This window comes from Nothoprocta perdicaria, unplaced genomic scaffold (assembly GCF_003342845.1).
Source record: "Nothoprocta perdicaria isolate Ctin4 unplaced genomic scaffold, notPer1 scaffold_139, whole genome shotgun sequence".
In the NCBI taxonomy this organism is placed as follows: domain Eukaryota; kingdom Metazoa; phylum Chordata; class Aves; order Tinamiformes; family Tinamidae; genus Nothoprocta; species Nothoprocta perdicaria.
Window position 1 is genome coordinate 1,343,422 of NW_020454527.1, and position 15,577 is coordinate 1,358,998.

A 15,577-nucleotide genomic window follows, 5' to 3' on the forward strand; every position below is an offset into this window, starting at 1 on the left:
AGTCCCGCAGAGACAGTCAAGTGCCTGAGGCAGCCTGAAAGGCTTGTTCGCTTGGCCTTGCTTGCTGCTCCTGGTCATGTGCCAGYGTGTTTCGGTCAGCCGGGGCTAGGAGGCCAAGTGAGCAATCGGGATAAGGTTGTCGTTGCACTGGAGACAGGGAAAGAAGTAGGGGCAGGCACCACAAGTCTGTGCTCCTCTGAGGAGTTAGAGCTGTTTGGGCTTGGGGGGACATAGTTACTGCTCTAGTTTCCTGAGCACCCTTGGTCTCAGCAGATGGCTTAGAGAATTTGTCAAATGCCATAAGGTTGGCAAAAATATGCACATCCAAAGCGGGTGCTGCTGTTTGTATTCTAGGCCACATGTTTCGGTTTCCTTGAAGGATTTTTCTCAATCCCAGAAGCAATGGGAAGCTTTGCTCTCCCCATACACGTACACAGACACGCATTCAGCAGCACTGCTAAAGATGACTTTAGGATAGCTGTCATTCAGCTACTTATGAATCTCGTAATTTAACCTTGTGCGTGCTGACTTGTATTTCTGCATTTCTGTCGCTTTGAGTCTTTGGCTACCAGAGTAAACATCATGGCATTGGAAGATCTCCTTAGCMGCAGTGCAGCTGCTTTTGGAACTGAATGTTGGGGAGAGAAGGGAACTGTTTTAGTCCCAAACATATACAGGCTAATATGAAATTGTTAGAGACCTCAAACATAATTTTTTCGTGAACCATAACATATACGTAAACACATATACTTGTGTTTCCAGACACAAGTTTTTCCAGACAGGAAAAATTATTGGGGGAAAAAAGTCTCTCTGAATTTTACTCATTCGCAAGATCGGTAGATGCTTAACTGGCTTCTCTTTCCTCCTCCTTATTCAAATCCCAAGCTGCCAAGATACTCTGGTGAGGAAAATAGTTTTTGTGATGTGCAATATCCTCTATGCAGTCAGGTTACAAAAGGCAAAAAAATCCAGTTGGCTTTAAACTTTATTTTCTAACTACTACAACTCAAAACAATAGGTTATGGGATTTTACTATAAAAATATCTTTGCTTAAACATTAGAGCCACAAACTTCTACTGCAGACAATTAATATCAGCTGCCAGCCAGGACTAATATGTTCCTAGCTTCGTCCATGAAACTAGCACTTTTGATCTAGCTATAAGGGATGTCCAAATTCAGGGTATATTTGTGGAACAGTTTCTGCTTCTAGCAATACGCCAGCAGATGTCCAAGTGCCATATGCCAACAGGGCAGGAAATTTCTGGCTCTGGAGATTATTTTACTTCCCTGCATGATAACTTCTGAGGAACTTCTGTTGTCAGTCCAGCTGTGACCACACCAGCATCTCTCTTGCTTGAGAAGGGATACTGACTGAGAGGGCGTCTTTCCTCCTCACGTCCATGTGATCCTGAGTCGGTGTTACCTAGATCAGCAGAACTTGGTAATGCAGGTCGTGCCTGGAAGCCTTAACATAATATTTTTTTTTCTCATTGCCAAGATAAACATTAACAGTTGGATCTGTTCTAATTGCATTTAAAATTGGATTATTGTAAAGATTCAATTGCTACTTTAACAGTAATGTTGTAGCCAAGCAACTGCAAAAAACATCAGGACAAATAGAAGATAGGCAGTTGCATTTTCTTTGAAGTAGTTTAGGTAGTCCAAAGGCTACATAAACTACCTTTGGACTGCCTTTTTTGATCTTGTAAACCGTGGAAAAATGTCCATGCAAGTTCTAGCACCACTTGACCTATTTGTCTCCAGGTGACTGGAGGTGATCTCAACATATGTTGCGCTCTTCTTTGTGCCTGCCAAGAATGAGTCACCTGCATTTTTGAGAATGAAAACATCTCCATCTTTGTTATATAGATGACTCCTTCTGGGAGCCACAGGTAGAGGCATCTCTGTACCTGGGAGGAGCTGTGACATCTGTGTATGAGCACATGTAGCTGTATCTCTGTCTCTAGAGCTCTTTCTATATCTGTTGACTTGGCCTGTCCTCTGCTAAAATGCCTTCTGGTGAAATCAAAAACAAGACTGCAGTGCTGATTGCCTGAGAACCTGTTGTCTCCTGCTGCTGGATTCAGTTAAAGTAAAAACTGGTGAAAAATGAACAGCAGTGTAAAGTTCCATCTGATATTTACGAATGCAAAACCTATGACCCTGGACAGCTTTATTATGAAAGGCTAAATTGTCAGTATTGTACGTTCTTATGATTAGATAATTACTCCACAGTTTTCTAGTTTCTTCAAATTACATAAAAGATTTGGATGTCAATGTGAAAAATGATCTCAGTTGGATAAAACCTTCAGTAACGCAAGCAATGGAGAAAAGCGTAAGTAGGCTATTGGGAGAAGAAAAAATCTTTCTTGAGTGGTTTGGGTTTGGAAATGTCATCTATCAGCACAAAAAAAGACAGATTCTTGGTATGTATGAAATAGAAGGTGGAATAGCAATGGACTGTTTTGAAAGGGAATTTGAGGATTTTGTAAAAATGTTTAGGTCCTTCGCTTATATCAGAAAATTCAAAAAAAAAAAAAAAAAAAAGGAGGAAAACATACAGCTCATTTAAGGAGGATTAGAATGCAGTTCCAAGATGCAATTGCTTACTTAAAGCAGTACTGCATTGGTTTCCACCTATGAAGTGTGATGGATTAAATGAAGATTTATGCGTTATGGGAATGTCTCTAAAGTATGGGCAGATTTGTAATTTTAAAAGCTCCTCCACATGTTGTTTTGCAGTGTAGATGTAAGATTTAAAAAAGAAGTAAAGCTGTTTCACGTGCCCTGGGAGTCAGAAGTGGCAGCAAAGCTCTGGAGCACTGGAAGGCTGCAGCAGTTACTGCTTTAACCAAGACACTCTGCTTTTGGATGCCTTAGCACGTTGCAGCTGCGCTTTACATAGTGGATACATGTTAATATTGTGAAAAGTGTAGAACTAAAGCCAGTGRGTCTGATTTCAAGCTTAAAAGCTTTCCTTTCTAATCAAAGAGAATGCGTTTGCAAAAGATAATTGTTCATACCAGTGGTAGAACTTTAAAACTACAATTAGACTCACATGCCAAATCTCCAGGGATTGCTTTGAATAACAGATGGGAGGCTTTACCTTCTTCAGACGGAGACCTAAAATTGGGTGGTATCTGGTTGTTCTTTTTGTAGGTAATAGGGTGTCTGTGGGGAAGGAGCTGTTGCTCTGGTTACATAACTTGTTTATTGTTCTGTGCCTTTAGTTCACTTGGCCATCAATACCTTGGAAGAGCTGCTTCTTCCTAATGCCTATTGTTATCAGACACAGCCAGTCCTTACTAAAGTGCCTCAGATTTCTTTCCAAATATGAAATTATTCCTACTCGATATACAAAACCTGGATCACGGCTTTCTTGCAGCCCTTAGCTCCCAGACTGATGATATTAGCTGAATGTGTATTCCTGCACTGCTACGCAATCTCTCATGTGCTAAAGAACACAGTGATTACTGCCGTGACTTGGGGAAGTCTGCTTTGGCTGGAACAAAGGTAGTCCTATGGTCCATCATATTCTTCTGCCTTATCAAGGCAAATAAGTCAAATGCATTCAAACTTCTTATCTGCAGATAGTTCTCTGCTATTTACAGCTGTAACAACTTGATTACAGCCATTATGAAACATAGCTGGGTTTGGGGAATGACGAATTAGTTCAAAAATCAGCACAGGTGTCTAAACAAGGCAATAGTGTATACAGGGCCTCCTTTCACACCCTCTTTTGGTACATGTGTGAACATCCTTTCTAAGTGCACCGCTTAAAAGAGATTTCAAATTCTCTTTTCATAATGTGAGTTTGCTTGCAATTAATATTTTGCAATGAAGTTTTAAAACCRGCTCTGTAACAAAGGTGCACCTCTTCACTAGATACTTTTTTCCAGAATAGAAGCTGTTTTCTAGACATATTTCCTAAAAAGAAGAAAATAAAGGTATGGCTTCTACTTGTGAATGATTGCAGAGACGTAAGGTGGTTATCCTGTACATTTTTTCTTTATCTTCTGAAAGTGAAAAATGCAAAGTAAAATCAGCATATTATATATAGTTATAATAATTCTCATTCCTTGTCATGGAGACAGGATCCTGTTTGCTTGTTCCCTTCATTTATCCTGTACTGGTATTTGTCAGATTTAACCATTCCTCCTGCTAATCCGAAGACAAGAAGGGCTGAGGTGAGTCTGCAGACTGTTGCAAGCTCTCGATCCACCTGAGCAAACCGTGACAGACCGATAAGTTTTGTAACTCCTAAGAATTTGAAGAAGTATTCTAGCATGTAGCTTCTCAGATWAGAAGGACCTTGTTGTTGTTCTGAGACATAATACCAATGTGGCTCAAGGCTCCTCCCCTTCTTTTCCCTTTCTTTTTTTTTGTTTATTTGTTTAATTTAGTTTAGGGKTTTTTTTCGGAGAATTCTTCAGTCATATCTTTATTTGTATAAAGGATGCAAGCGTCCTGTTCCCAAAAGCATCTCAAATCCTGTCTACAATAAATTCTCCTTTGCCCAAGACAATGTAATGGACCTTTAATAACCAGTTCTTCTGAGCTCTGGTAAATCATGAACCTGATGATCAGAGAGCTAAGGAGAATGCTACTGAAACACAAGAACAGGGCTGCTGTCCCAGAGCAGAGCTGCAGCTGGTTTGTGTGTGGGGAAGCACCTGCAAGTGGAACAAGTGGTTTGTTTCATTATGTCCGAACAGCCTCTTCACCTCAATGCTTCTATTTCTGCTAATGTCATCAAAACATGTATTAATTTTATGTGTGCCTTGCATTTCCCTCTGCAATTGCAGTATCTATTTACTTCCAGCAGTAACTCCAGCATCTAGAGTTTTTCTTTCCTTATTTTACTTGCCAAAGTGCAGAGTTGATGGGGCAGAGCAGGGAGGAGAGGTTTCATTGCTGTGAAGTCATTTGACTTAAAATAAACTTTCCACTTTATCAGTACAGACAGTCATAAGGCAGGATTTAAAGCAAAGTGTAGTCTCCAAGTTAACTACTTTGAACTTGTTAATTTGGGCATACATTAAAAGATGCTTTCAAAAACAGCTTCTCTCAGAACGCTAAGAGCGGATACAAAATCTTACCTCTTCTCCCTCTCCCTTCTCACCTCCAATAATCCCAGCCAAAGGCTTTTTATGAAGCTTGAGAAACCAGACGCAGACAAACAGGAGATTCTGTATCCGAGTATGAAAATAAAGGCATCTTTGAACATTGACTAACAGATTTACCAAGAGGGGGAAAAAAAAAGGCATTGCTGTTCAGTTGTATATAGTGTCCATTTGTTTGTTGAAGCCAAAAGATTTAATTATTTCAGTATGGTCAACAGTTACTCCACTTGGAAAGCAGCTATATATTTCCCACTGCACCAAAGCTAACTAAACTTGTTTTGTGACCCGACTTTGTTCCATCAGCTGGGATGTATATGTTGGGCGCAGCAATGCACATTCAGGCCTCATAGAGGCATAAAGTAACTCTGAGGTTCAGCTGTAGCTTGTCAGTAGTTATGCACAATAGCAAATAACTGTGTGCTAAGGGGGACAAGAAAAGGGGGCCGCAGCTTTGGCTGGAGAGTAGCAGGGATTTTGAAGTTCATGTGTGTATGCAGCTCTGGAGGAGCAGGCCATCCCTCTCCCGAAATGTTAACGGAGTGAGTGTGAAGGGCAGCTGTTGCTCATCCCTGTTGCTTCCCTGCCCCTTGAGTCAGGGCCCCCTTCACACCTCCAGACCTCAACCACTGGCAGGTCTTAAAGCAAGTGCGGCTGGAAAGGGAGCTCGTGAGCTCACCCCGAAGGTGGAGTCGGGCAATGAGATAATGGCCCAGCCACARTGGAAACAGATACTTCATCGCCTCTCCCAGGAGCTCCCTGCTCAGTGAGGAAAAGAAGGAAAYCTAAGTGATGTTAAAGCATGGAAAATAACTGGAGAGAAGGCATTCGAGATAACATTTTGTGACGTTTTGCTAGGTAGTGGGATAAGTCAATATCTTGTCACATCACAGGTCGTATCCATCAGGTGCTTTGCATGTTGACACTTTGGGAAATTCATTTGCAGATCACAGCAGAAAAGAATGAAGTTATTTTGACTGGTAGAGCTGTCTTAAGTATTAACCAGGCTTCTTTTTTGGGAAGGGAATGCCAGTGTGTATGTTTACCTGCCTACTCTCTGCCTGCGCATTTTAGGGCTCCTTCTGATTTCAACACTGCTTTCTTATGACAAATGTCTGCCTCAGTGAAAGCATTTTCAACATCTTACTCTATCCAGAGCCTCTAGGCTATGGAAAGACACTGCATGCCACTTTGCACACACACCAAGTTTCCCAGGAGAAAGATCTAGTTTTGTACCTTCATTCACTCTCTGTGCCTCTACTTTTATCTTCTGTAAAAGCTTCTGCACTGAAAGTGCATTTTTAATTAAATTGTTTGCGTCTTGTATATGCACAATACACTCACTTTGAGGACAATTTATTACAGTGGGATTGTGGTGATACGTAATAAGTCTCAAGAATAATTAAAACCTGTGTTAACATGTGTACCTTTTTAACGGTGATTGAACTTTATGTTGAGTCTGTGTTGGGTCCAAAATCAGATCTTAATCAAGTAGGGTAGAAGAAAGGAGGGAGGGGATGAGGGAAGGAAGAGTCAGTTGTGGGTTCCTGTATTAAATCTTACCAGTTGTAAAACCTTACCAGTTGCTAAACCTTACCTGTTGTGTTAAGAGGTAAAAAGTGTATTATCTGTAATTTTAAGCATTCAACTCACCTAGCTGTTTGTGCTCAGCCTTCTCTGAGGAAGAGGCATAGGAGGTGGGGTAATGGGATGAACCATCTTTTGTCCTTCTCTGTATATGAATGTAGAATTAGAGTTTGATTTAGACCACAGCAGTTTACTTTGAGGGGGAAAATGCAAATACAGCTTGAGCAGGCGTCAACTGCAGCGTGAAGTAGCTGAACAAAGATTTGAATAATTAAGGATTTCCAAAGAGAGTACTATAAACTGCCTTTCTCTTTCATGTTAGGGAGCTAGAAATCCATGTCACAGTCATAAGATGCATGATTTTGATTGAAACTTTTGAGTTTTGGCAAAAATAAGCATTGGGTTTGGGTTTCTACAGTCCAGTTTTTTAAGGCCAGAGCAGTTTGAGTCCAAGGCCATATCTACAAAAGGTGAAGATGTTTAATACTTTTTCAGTTCCTGAAGAACTGAACAGATATCACAGAATGAGTTGCTGAATCTGTGGAAACACTATTAAAGCACTATTAATTACATTTCTCCTACCCCCCACCTCAACACTGTAAACAAAAGTTTTGCATTCATAATAGCTTACTAGATTCAAAGAGAGAGGATGAGAAAGGGGCCTGATAAAGGTCAATGATCAGAGTTGTATTACATGCAAATAGCTTAGTTAGCTTTGAAAAGTGTAATTTATTTTTCTTTGCTTAAAAGTGTGGTTTTATGCTGGCTGGTACATAGTCTGGCTTTGCCAGGGACAGCAGGTGCATTAGCAGTGGAGTTTTCAAGCATTCTGTGATGTCCTGTCATACTCAAGTCAAGCTGAGGCTTGTAACTTTTTTTGAAATGGGTGGTAATTCTGAAGATGCTTATTGCACCAAATTTAGGAGCTATACTGGAGATTAAATGCCAGCTGGGCCTGGAAGAGAATGTTGAGTCTCTGGAAAAGATCCATTTGGATAAAACTGGTAAATCAAGTAAGAGCTTATCTAATTAAAGAGCCCTGTTTGCATAAATGTCAGAGCACCTGTGCTGCTACTTACTGTCTGAGGCAAATTTTTATTACTTCATAAAATTATTGTCAGTGAACATGCAAGGCCAGCCTTCCCAAAACAAAAAACAAGCAACAAAAAACAGCAACAACAGAAAAAAAAAAAAAGGAAAGAAAAAAAGTTGTGTCGTTGTTTTGCAAGTGTGAATAAAATGGGGAAAACCTGAGAGGGATGTATGCATTTCTCTTTCAGGCTGCCACTGTTTTCCAAGAATGATTGTAAACTGTTTCCTTAAACTGTTTCCTTACAGGTTGTGTCAAACGCTGCTGGACAAGGGGTTGCCATCACTGGGAACAACACTTTCAACAACTGGAATTGGCCTAATGCTGTGATCTTTGCTGCTACTGTGATCACTACAATCGGTAAGTAACAATATCAGCTTTCCTACCTGCAATTTTACATATGMCCTGGATGGGTTTGTACTGTATTATTTCTGTGTCAAGATATCTTCTCAATAAAGCAGATATCACTGGAGCTAGGTAGAATATTTGTCTTTTACAGATGAGTTCATGGAGAAAACCAGTTCTTTGGCACTCCGTCAGTGGTTGTACATGGGAGAAATGCTGCCCTTTCTGATGAGTGACTGGTTGAAGGTGCTTGTATTTGGGATGCCTGGGGTCATTCCAATCAATTGTGCACTTCAATTTATAGATCATAAAATCTAAGAACAAACTATTATAAAATAGTTCATTAAGTTGAAGCCAGCACGATTATATGAAGTTGTTGTGTGGCTGTCCTGCTACTCACATGCACCCTATTAAGCTACTGAATTGGCTTTCAGAACAGTAGACTTTTATTCTTCCATTCTTAAGAAAGCAAAAAGATCAGGTGTTCCCTTATAAATCTCACTGTTAATTTGTACTTTTAATATACTCTGCACTCAAAGACTTCTTCATTTGAAGTATTAAAGAGCTCAAAATCATCTACATTCTGCTTTTTTAGTAAAAATCTTTGCAATAAGATTTCATTACATTCTTATTATGCCTATTATATAAGAAACAAGAATGCAAACTAACTAGAGAAAGTTTGAAGTATGCAGAAATGGAAAACTTACTATTAAACTGTATACASCATCATGTTTTTCATATTTTAAACTCATAATATCCATCTTATAATGTAATTTATCACAAAAAGTTGAAGAAATTAGGAACTGACCTAAATAAGAAAACTGTGGTAGGGAGTTATAAAGTAGACTGATTTTAGAGCCAGAGTTTGCAATGCATTATTAGATTCTGTAGCCAGCAAAAAGCTAAATTCGTTCAAAAATACCTTATTGTGTCACAACTCATCATTCACTTCACCCATCAACTCTCCCTGTTTAGACACCAGATCATAATGTAAATGTGCAWAATGGAACTTGGAAGCTAATTTGGGAGACAATATTGAACTATTACTGTCTAAGCTGATTCACATTAATACTCAGGCTTTTCACATTGCTGCTGGAGGGAGGGAAATCATGTCAGAGGCCTTGAGATAAATTTTATCTTCTATTTATCTCATCTAATCAAGAAAAAGATGCACATAGTCCRGGAAACATTCAAAATGTAGCCTTCCTCTCAGTCTACATTAATAGAATACACATCTGCTGGAGTAGGGTTGGAAGGTATCCAGATTCAGAAGATTAGCAGCTGGAGGAGACTAAAGCTGTTATGGATGGTAAAGTAAGGAGCATCTGATACTTAARAAGCCTACGCAGTGTTGTTTTATGTATAGGTAGAATTACCTTGAATTCTCTGTAACAAGAACAGACCATGTACCTATTTACCTCTTTTAGGTTACGGAAATGTTTCTCCAAAGACACCCTCTGGGCGTCTCTTCTGCATATTTTACGGGCTCTTTGGAGTTCCTCTCTGTTTGACATGGATCAGTGCTCTGGGGAAGTTCTTTGGAGGACGTGCCAAGAGGCTGGGCCAGTTTCTGACGAAAAGAGGAGTAAGCCTGGTAAGGTTCTCTGCTTGTTTTTCCCCCTGCTGTGTATTTTCAATGCATGAATTAAGCTTAGACTTCTTCACTCACCTGCTAATCGTGGTAGTAAGCAAACACGCACGAGTGTTAATTTTCCAAATGATGTTGCATAGATATAACTGACCATAGGACTAGATCCTGTAGAATGTACATTCTGCTAGAAATCTTATCAAACTGAGGGCCCGAAGAAAGCTTTGAATGATGTTAAATTTAAATATGGTAACATACARGGAGATAAATGTTTTCCTTATAGTAGAAACTGTAGGTTGAATGTAGGTGAGTTTGTAATTTCACAAACATTCCCTTCAAGCATCTCTGGTACTGAATTGAGCTGTGCTGCTTTGTTCCCAAGCACTTTTATGACAGCATGAGCATTTCCTGCAGTGTAGTGAACCAGAGTAGAAATGATATTTTGTTCTGTGTGATTTTCCTCCTTTCTCTCTGTCTCTGTCTCTGTCTCTGTCTCTGTCTCTCTCTCTCTCTCTCTCTCTCTCTCTCTCTCTTTCTTTCCCTCCCCCCTTCCCTCTCCATTCTCCCTTTTTCTGTCTTTCTTTTTCTTTCCCTCCTCCTTGCCATGTGCATTTGTTTCAGTTCTAGCTCAGTGCACAGTCAGGAGGCAATGCAGGGGCAGGATGCCTGGAAGAGGGTGGGGCTGGTTTGGGCTCTAATTTCAGCAACAGAGCTGGCCTAAATGTTAATGCAATGAAAATCTTATTGGTTCAACACCTGAGAAAGTACAGAAAATGATGGTGAAATACACGTGTACGTGCAAACTGTGCAGAGGTTAGGCAAGGGGCATAGAGGAGGGAGGACAAATAAGAGAGAAACACCCTAGCCCAGCTCCTGATCCTTCATGCTCAAATGAATAAAGTGAAAATCAGGGAAAGAAATTGCTGTAACTAAAAGTCACTGGCTGAAGTAARCATTGAAGTAAAGGTTTTTCCTTTATGTAGAACAGACTACTCTTATAACTATTTACTCAAAAACTATTAYTTGTTTTCAGGTTATTTCCTTATATTTAAACTTTTAGAATGGGTGAAAGAGAAGAGTTCTTGATATTTTATAAGTAGGTGTGTATACAGACATAGCATTCTGGTCTAAAAAGCACAGTTACTATCTCTGTTTTTTTTCTTCTTCTTTCTTTACAGAGGAAAGCACAAATCACGTGCACAGCTATTTTCATTGTTTGGGGTGTCTTGGTACATCTGGTTATTCCTCCATTTGTCTTCATGGTAACTGAAGGCTGGAATTACATTGAAGGTCTCTATTTCTCATTCATCACTATCACCACCATAGGATTTGGAGATTTTGTTGCTGGTCAGTAGTTGTATTTTTCATATTATTACACTATGTGGACAGCCTGGCAATTGTATTTTTAACAAAGATTTGAGAGAAGCTGAATACTGCTGTTATGAATTGGATCCAGCTTCCCTACATTAGTTTAGATACTTCAGCCCTTGAGCCATAGAGCAAAGTTCTGGGGTTCATAACACTCTCATATGCCTCAGATCCCTATTTGAGGCTAAGAGTTTTCCTATCCACCATAATAGTTAAGCACCTTGGAATGGGATCCTGTGTGCAGAGCAGGGAGCATCAGATGGAGGAATGTGTTCTGGACAGCCAGAACTAATTGACAGTAAATGCTGAACATCRTGGTCCTCCCCTCTAAACACTGCTTTTCTCTAGAATACTGCCTTGATTAGGCCTTTGGAGATAATTCCACTTGCAGGATCTATCACTTTGAACGCTCTCTCAAGGAAAACTAGGAGCAGGGATACTGCGTGTATTTTTTGAAGAAAACAAAATTCACTTTAGAAATTACAAGGGGAGGACAAACATGCTGCGGTTTTATGTTGTAGTCCAGTGCTTAGAACATATACAGGCAAGAAGTGGAAGACTCAACAGAAGTGGAAGGATCAACTTCCTCCGTCGGGAGGTTGTAGATCTCCACTTACCGCTTTTTAGATCAGCTTCCAAACAATAAGGCTCTGTAAGTGTGGGAGGGACTACTTTACTTTGAAGCCTTTTTAGTTGTGAGTCATCTTCTAATAATGTTCTTGTTTTGACTTCTTTATAGGTGTAAATCCAGATGCAAACTACCATGCCCTTTACAGATACTTTGTGGAGTTATGGATATATCTGGGCCTGGCTTGGCTTTCACTTTTTGTCAACTGGAAGGTCAGTATGTTTGTGGAAGTCCACAAAGCAATCAAGAAACGTCGGAAAAAAAGAAAAGAGTCATTTGACAACCATCCTCGGTCTAAAAAACCTCTTCAAATGGGTACCTCAAAGGATGTGAACATTTTCAGCTTCCTTTCAAAGAAGGAAGAGACCTATAATGATCTTATTAAGCAGATCGGGAAGAAGGCCCTGAAGACAAATAATGACAAAATGATTAAAGTGGAAAATGTCAAGCAAAATATGCAGAATGCCAGTAAAGATGCTCAGGTGATTTACACAAAGACCAAGTCATTTGAGTATGATGAGACTTCCATAGACATTCAGAATAGTCATGTGCTGAGACACCTGCATGATAAACGTGTTGGAGATGGCCCTTTAGAAGGAACAATGTTTGTAAATCAACTAGACAGGATCAGTGAAGAAGAAGGGGAAGTGTGGGACTCGAGAGACTATCGACCCTTAATCTTTGAGAATGCCAACATAACATTTGTAAATGAAGATGATGATGAAGAGGAGGATCTCACAGATGATGAGGAAACTTCAAAATCATCCATGGATGATAATCTTGTAGAGGAACCTGAAACTGCAAAAAAACTAGTAAAATTCCCATCCTCTGATGAATCTACCTTCACCAACAATGAGCTGGAACTTTCTGTGCCTTATGAACAACTGATGAATGAATATAATACAGTAAGCAATGTGAAGGCTGCAACGTGAAGCACGTTTGACAATGGTTTTCGGAAACTGGTCAGTGCATACTGAACAACTTAATGGAGCAAGGAGAAGAGCACGTCTTGCATTTTCTTCTCTCTCTCTGAAAACAAAAGCGAGACCCAAACTATTAAACTCCAGTGTCTTTTTTTTTTTTTTTTTTTTTTTTAAAGAAAGCTTTTAAAATAACAGTTGGATTTGGAGTCCTTCCCCTTCTTGGGATTTTATAGTTCCTGAACAAATTAGAAAAGAAAAGACTAGTTATTACACTGGACCTGCTCTGCATTTGTGCATTTCATGGAGAAATTAGTTTGGGAGTGAAACTGTACTGTTGTGGACAGACTGTTTTGGGCATCAAATGTGTCCAGTTACTCCAGTAGCTCTTCACCTTTGAAAACTTGGATTTGAACTCTGCTTTGATCACAGATGGGGAAAAAAGAGGAGCATGAGGTTTTTTAGGTGCCTGTTGTTAGTTGCTACCACAAAAGAAATGGTACAACAACTAATTGTTCTTAATGAGAAACTTGAGATGGAATACCAGGGCACACAATCTAAGCTGATGTGCATTGACAGACTGAAGAAGCTTTTAAAATACCTGCTTAGAATACATTAGTGCTGGTCAAAAGACAGTGAATATTATTTGTGTGAATAATTTTGTGAATTAAAATTCCAAGGGAACGGATTGAGAAGGAGCSCTCTAATGAAGAAAACTCATTTGAGATGAAGCTCACCTGTTGGGCAGCTAATCTGCACATCAGCCCCAGAACCGTTAAAGATAAATTGACTGGAAGAACTATTGATCAAAGCATATACAAGCACAAGCAGGTTGCAACTTTGTTTTTTTTTAATGTTGAAAGTGTCCTTCCACTGTCCATTTCCTAGAGGAAATACTTGAATGAACCTTATACAGTATCTATGTACAGGTGAAGTTTTAGTGACGCTGTTCTTCTGAGAAAAAATCAGCTTTGGAGGAGCAGACASTCTCCAGATGCCCTGATGCCTGTCAGAAGGGACCTTTAGCACTGCTGCTCTAGGCAGTGTGTTTGTCAGTATTGTTGTTTGCTGTTCCTCCTTGCCTTGGTACTTCAGACTAGACTTGAATGAGATAGTTTCTGAAACAGTTGGTTCTACTTTTTTTTTTTTTTTAAAAAGCCTGATCTGTATATGTACAATGGTTATTCTAAACCACTTTCAAGAAGGCCGGGTAATGTCAGATTTTGTGTAAAAGTGACATGTTATTATGTGACTTAAGACTGTAAGGCACTTTGTTAAAGCGGACTTCAGCTCTGAGCTTTAGAAAGTATTATGAGTTGACTTGGAGGTGGGCTTCTCATTGATATAGAGAAGTATATCCTTTAATAACGTTTAAGGCCAAATTTTTGCCTATAAAAAAAAGTATACCATGGTTTTTATTTTTTCTTCCTTTTTTCCATATCTATGGATTAATCCAGGCAACTCCTTCAAATCAGGCTCTTGATCACATGCTGGCAGAAAGTACTGATTTCAGTTGTATCAAACATTCTTGGAACAGAAAATTGCCAAGACCTTTGAACTTATTATGGCAAGCTCTGTTGTTTTGTTTAGTTTTACAGTACTTAAGTCATTCCAGTATGTCCTAAAGTTTCCAAAGTTCAGTGAGCACTTAAAGTTGTCTCACTTTCATTGTCGTGCTGGCTGACTCATTAGCTTTGTAAGAAAGGTTTATGGAATCATGCAATGCTAATCTTGATTTACTAAGTTTCTAATAACTGCAAATAGTGACTGCTGCTTGAATTGCTGRCCTCTCCTTCCTCATGAGGAAGAGGACACATGGGAATCCATCTCTCTAGCTGGATATCCCGTTGACAAGAAGTTTTGAAGACAYCTACTGTGAAACAGGGGAATGATTTTATTAATTTCTTTTTAGAAGCTTACACATTTATGAGATTTTCAAATAGAGAGTTAACACAAGGCCAGGACCTACCTGGGCAGAAATGTGGGATCGACATCATTGGATTCAGCAGCTAATTCATATTTGATGGCAATATTGATGAAGGGAGATTCCAATTTGAAGTCCAGTTGTGTTATATTTCTACCATTTGGAGCGTGGTTGGCTGGATTGTTTTGAGTTCCAGCTGACAGGAAAGAGGGAAAGGCCTCACTGAGAARGTTCTGATTTAGCTCTAGTAGATGTTCCCTCCTCCCCCACCCCATTATTTTAAAAGTACTCCAAGTCCGTCAACTATTTTGTTGTGTATGAAGGGTTGTGGCTGACAGCTGTACCTTGCAGCCACAAGTCATTATAAGACAGCATATATGTTAAAAAAGGATGCTTGTGTAGCAAGTCTAACCTTCACCTTTAAAAAAAAATGCATATTAACTTATGAGAAAATAAAAAAGCACTCCATACATCTTTTGTTGTCCTTCAACTTGTCTTCCATTATTGAGGCAAAGATCAAAGTTTTATCAGGAGATAGTAAGCTATGGGGCAGTGAGGACAGAAAAGGCTTCCAGGTGGAAAAGCATAGCCAGAGCATGATCTTCATCTCCTAATCATAAATAAATAAATAAATAAATAAATAAATAAATAAAGGCATCCTCTTTAATATAGAAATAATACAACCCAGACACTTGGCTGGGCTTTTTGACTGGGAGGGGATATTGCACACTGAAACCCAGACTCTCCATAGTAGAGTGCACTTGTATGGTAGAGCTGAGGAAGGATGGGATCTGTTTCATATTATCAAGCTAGATGTGGCTCTTTGGCCTTTCCCAGTGCAATCAGCATAGACTATAAGTCTGCATAACAAGCATCATGGGATTTAAAGTAATGGTTTAAATTTATTAAAACAAAGTACAAAATTCCCACTTTCGGGGAGAAACATGATTACACCTCACAAAACTATTCTCAAGACATCCCACCATGTGCCTTAATGTAATTTTAAT

The 15,577-nt window shown here is 39.4% G+C and overlaps 1 protein-coding gene across 1 annotated transcript in view; it reads left to right on the forward strand.

Annotated features, from left to right (window-relative positions):
• The window catches only part of KCNK5 (potassium two pore domain channel subfamily K member 5), a 35,682-nt gene extending 21,080 nt beyond the window's left edge, over positions 1-14,602 (forward strand). Inside the window, exons 2-5 of the mRNA XM_026034040.1 lie at positions 8,046-8,157; positions 9,570-9,736; positions 10,909-11,077; positions 11,838-14,602. Coding sequence (XP_025889825.1) covers positions 8,046-8,157; positions 9,570-9,736; positions 10,909-11,077; positions 11,838-12,658 — 1,269 coding nt within the window. The 3' untranslated portion in view covers positions 12,659-14,602. The remainder of the gene's footprint in view (positions 1-8,045; positions 8,158-9,569; positions 9,737-10,908; positions 11,078-11,837) is intronic.
• The last annotated feature ends 975 nt before the right edge of the window (positions 14,603-15,577 follow it).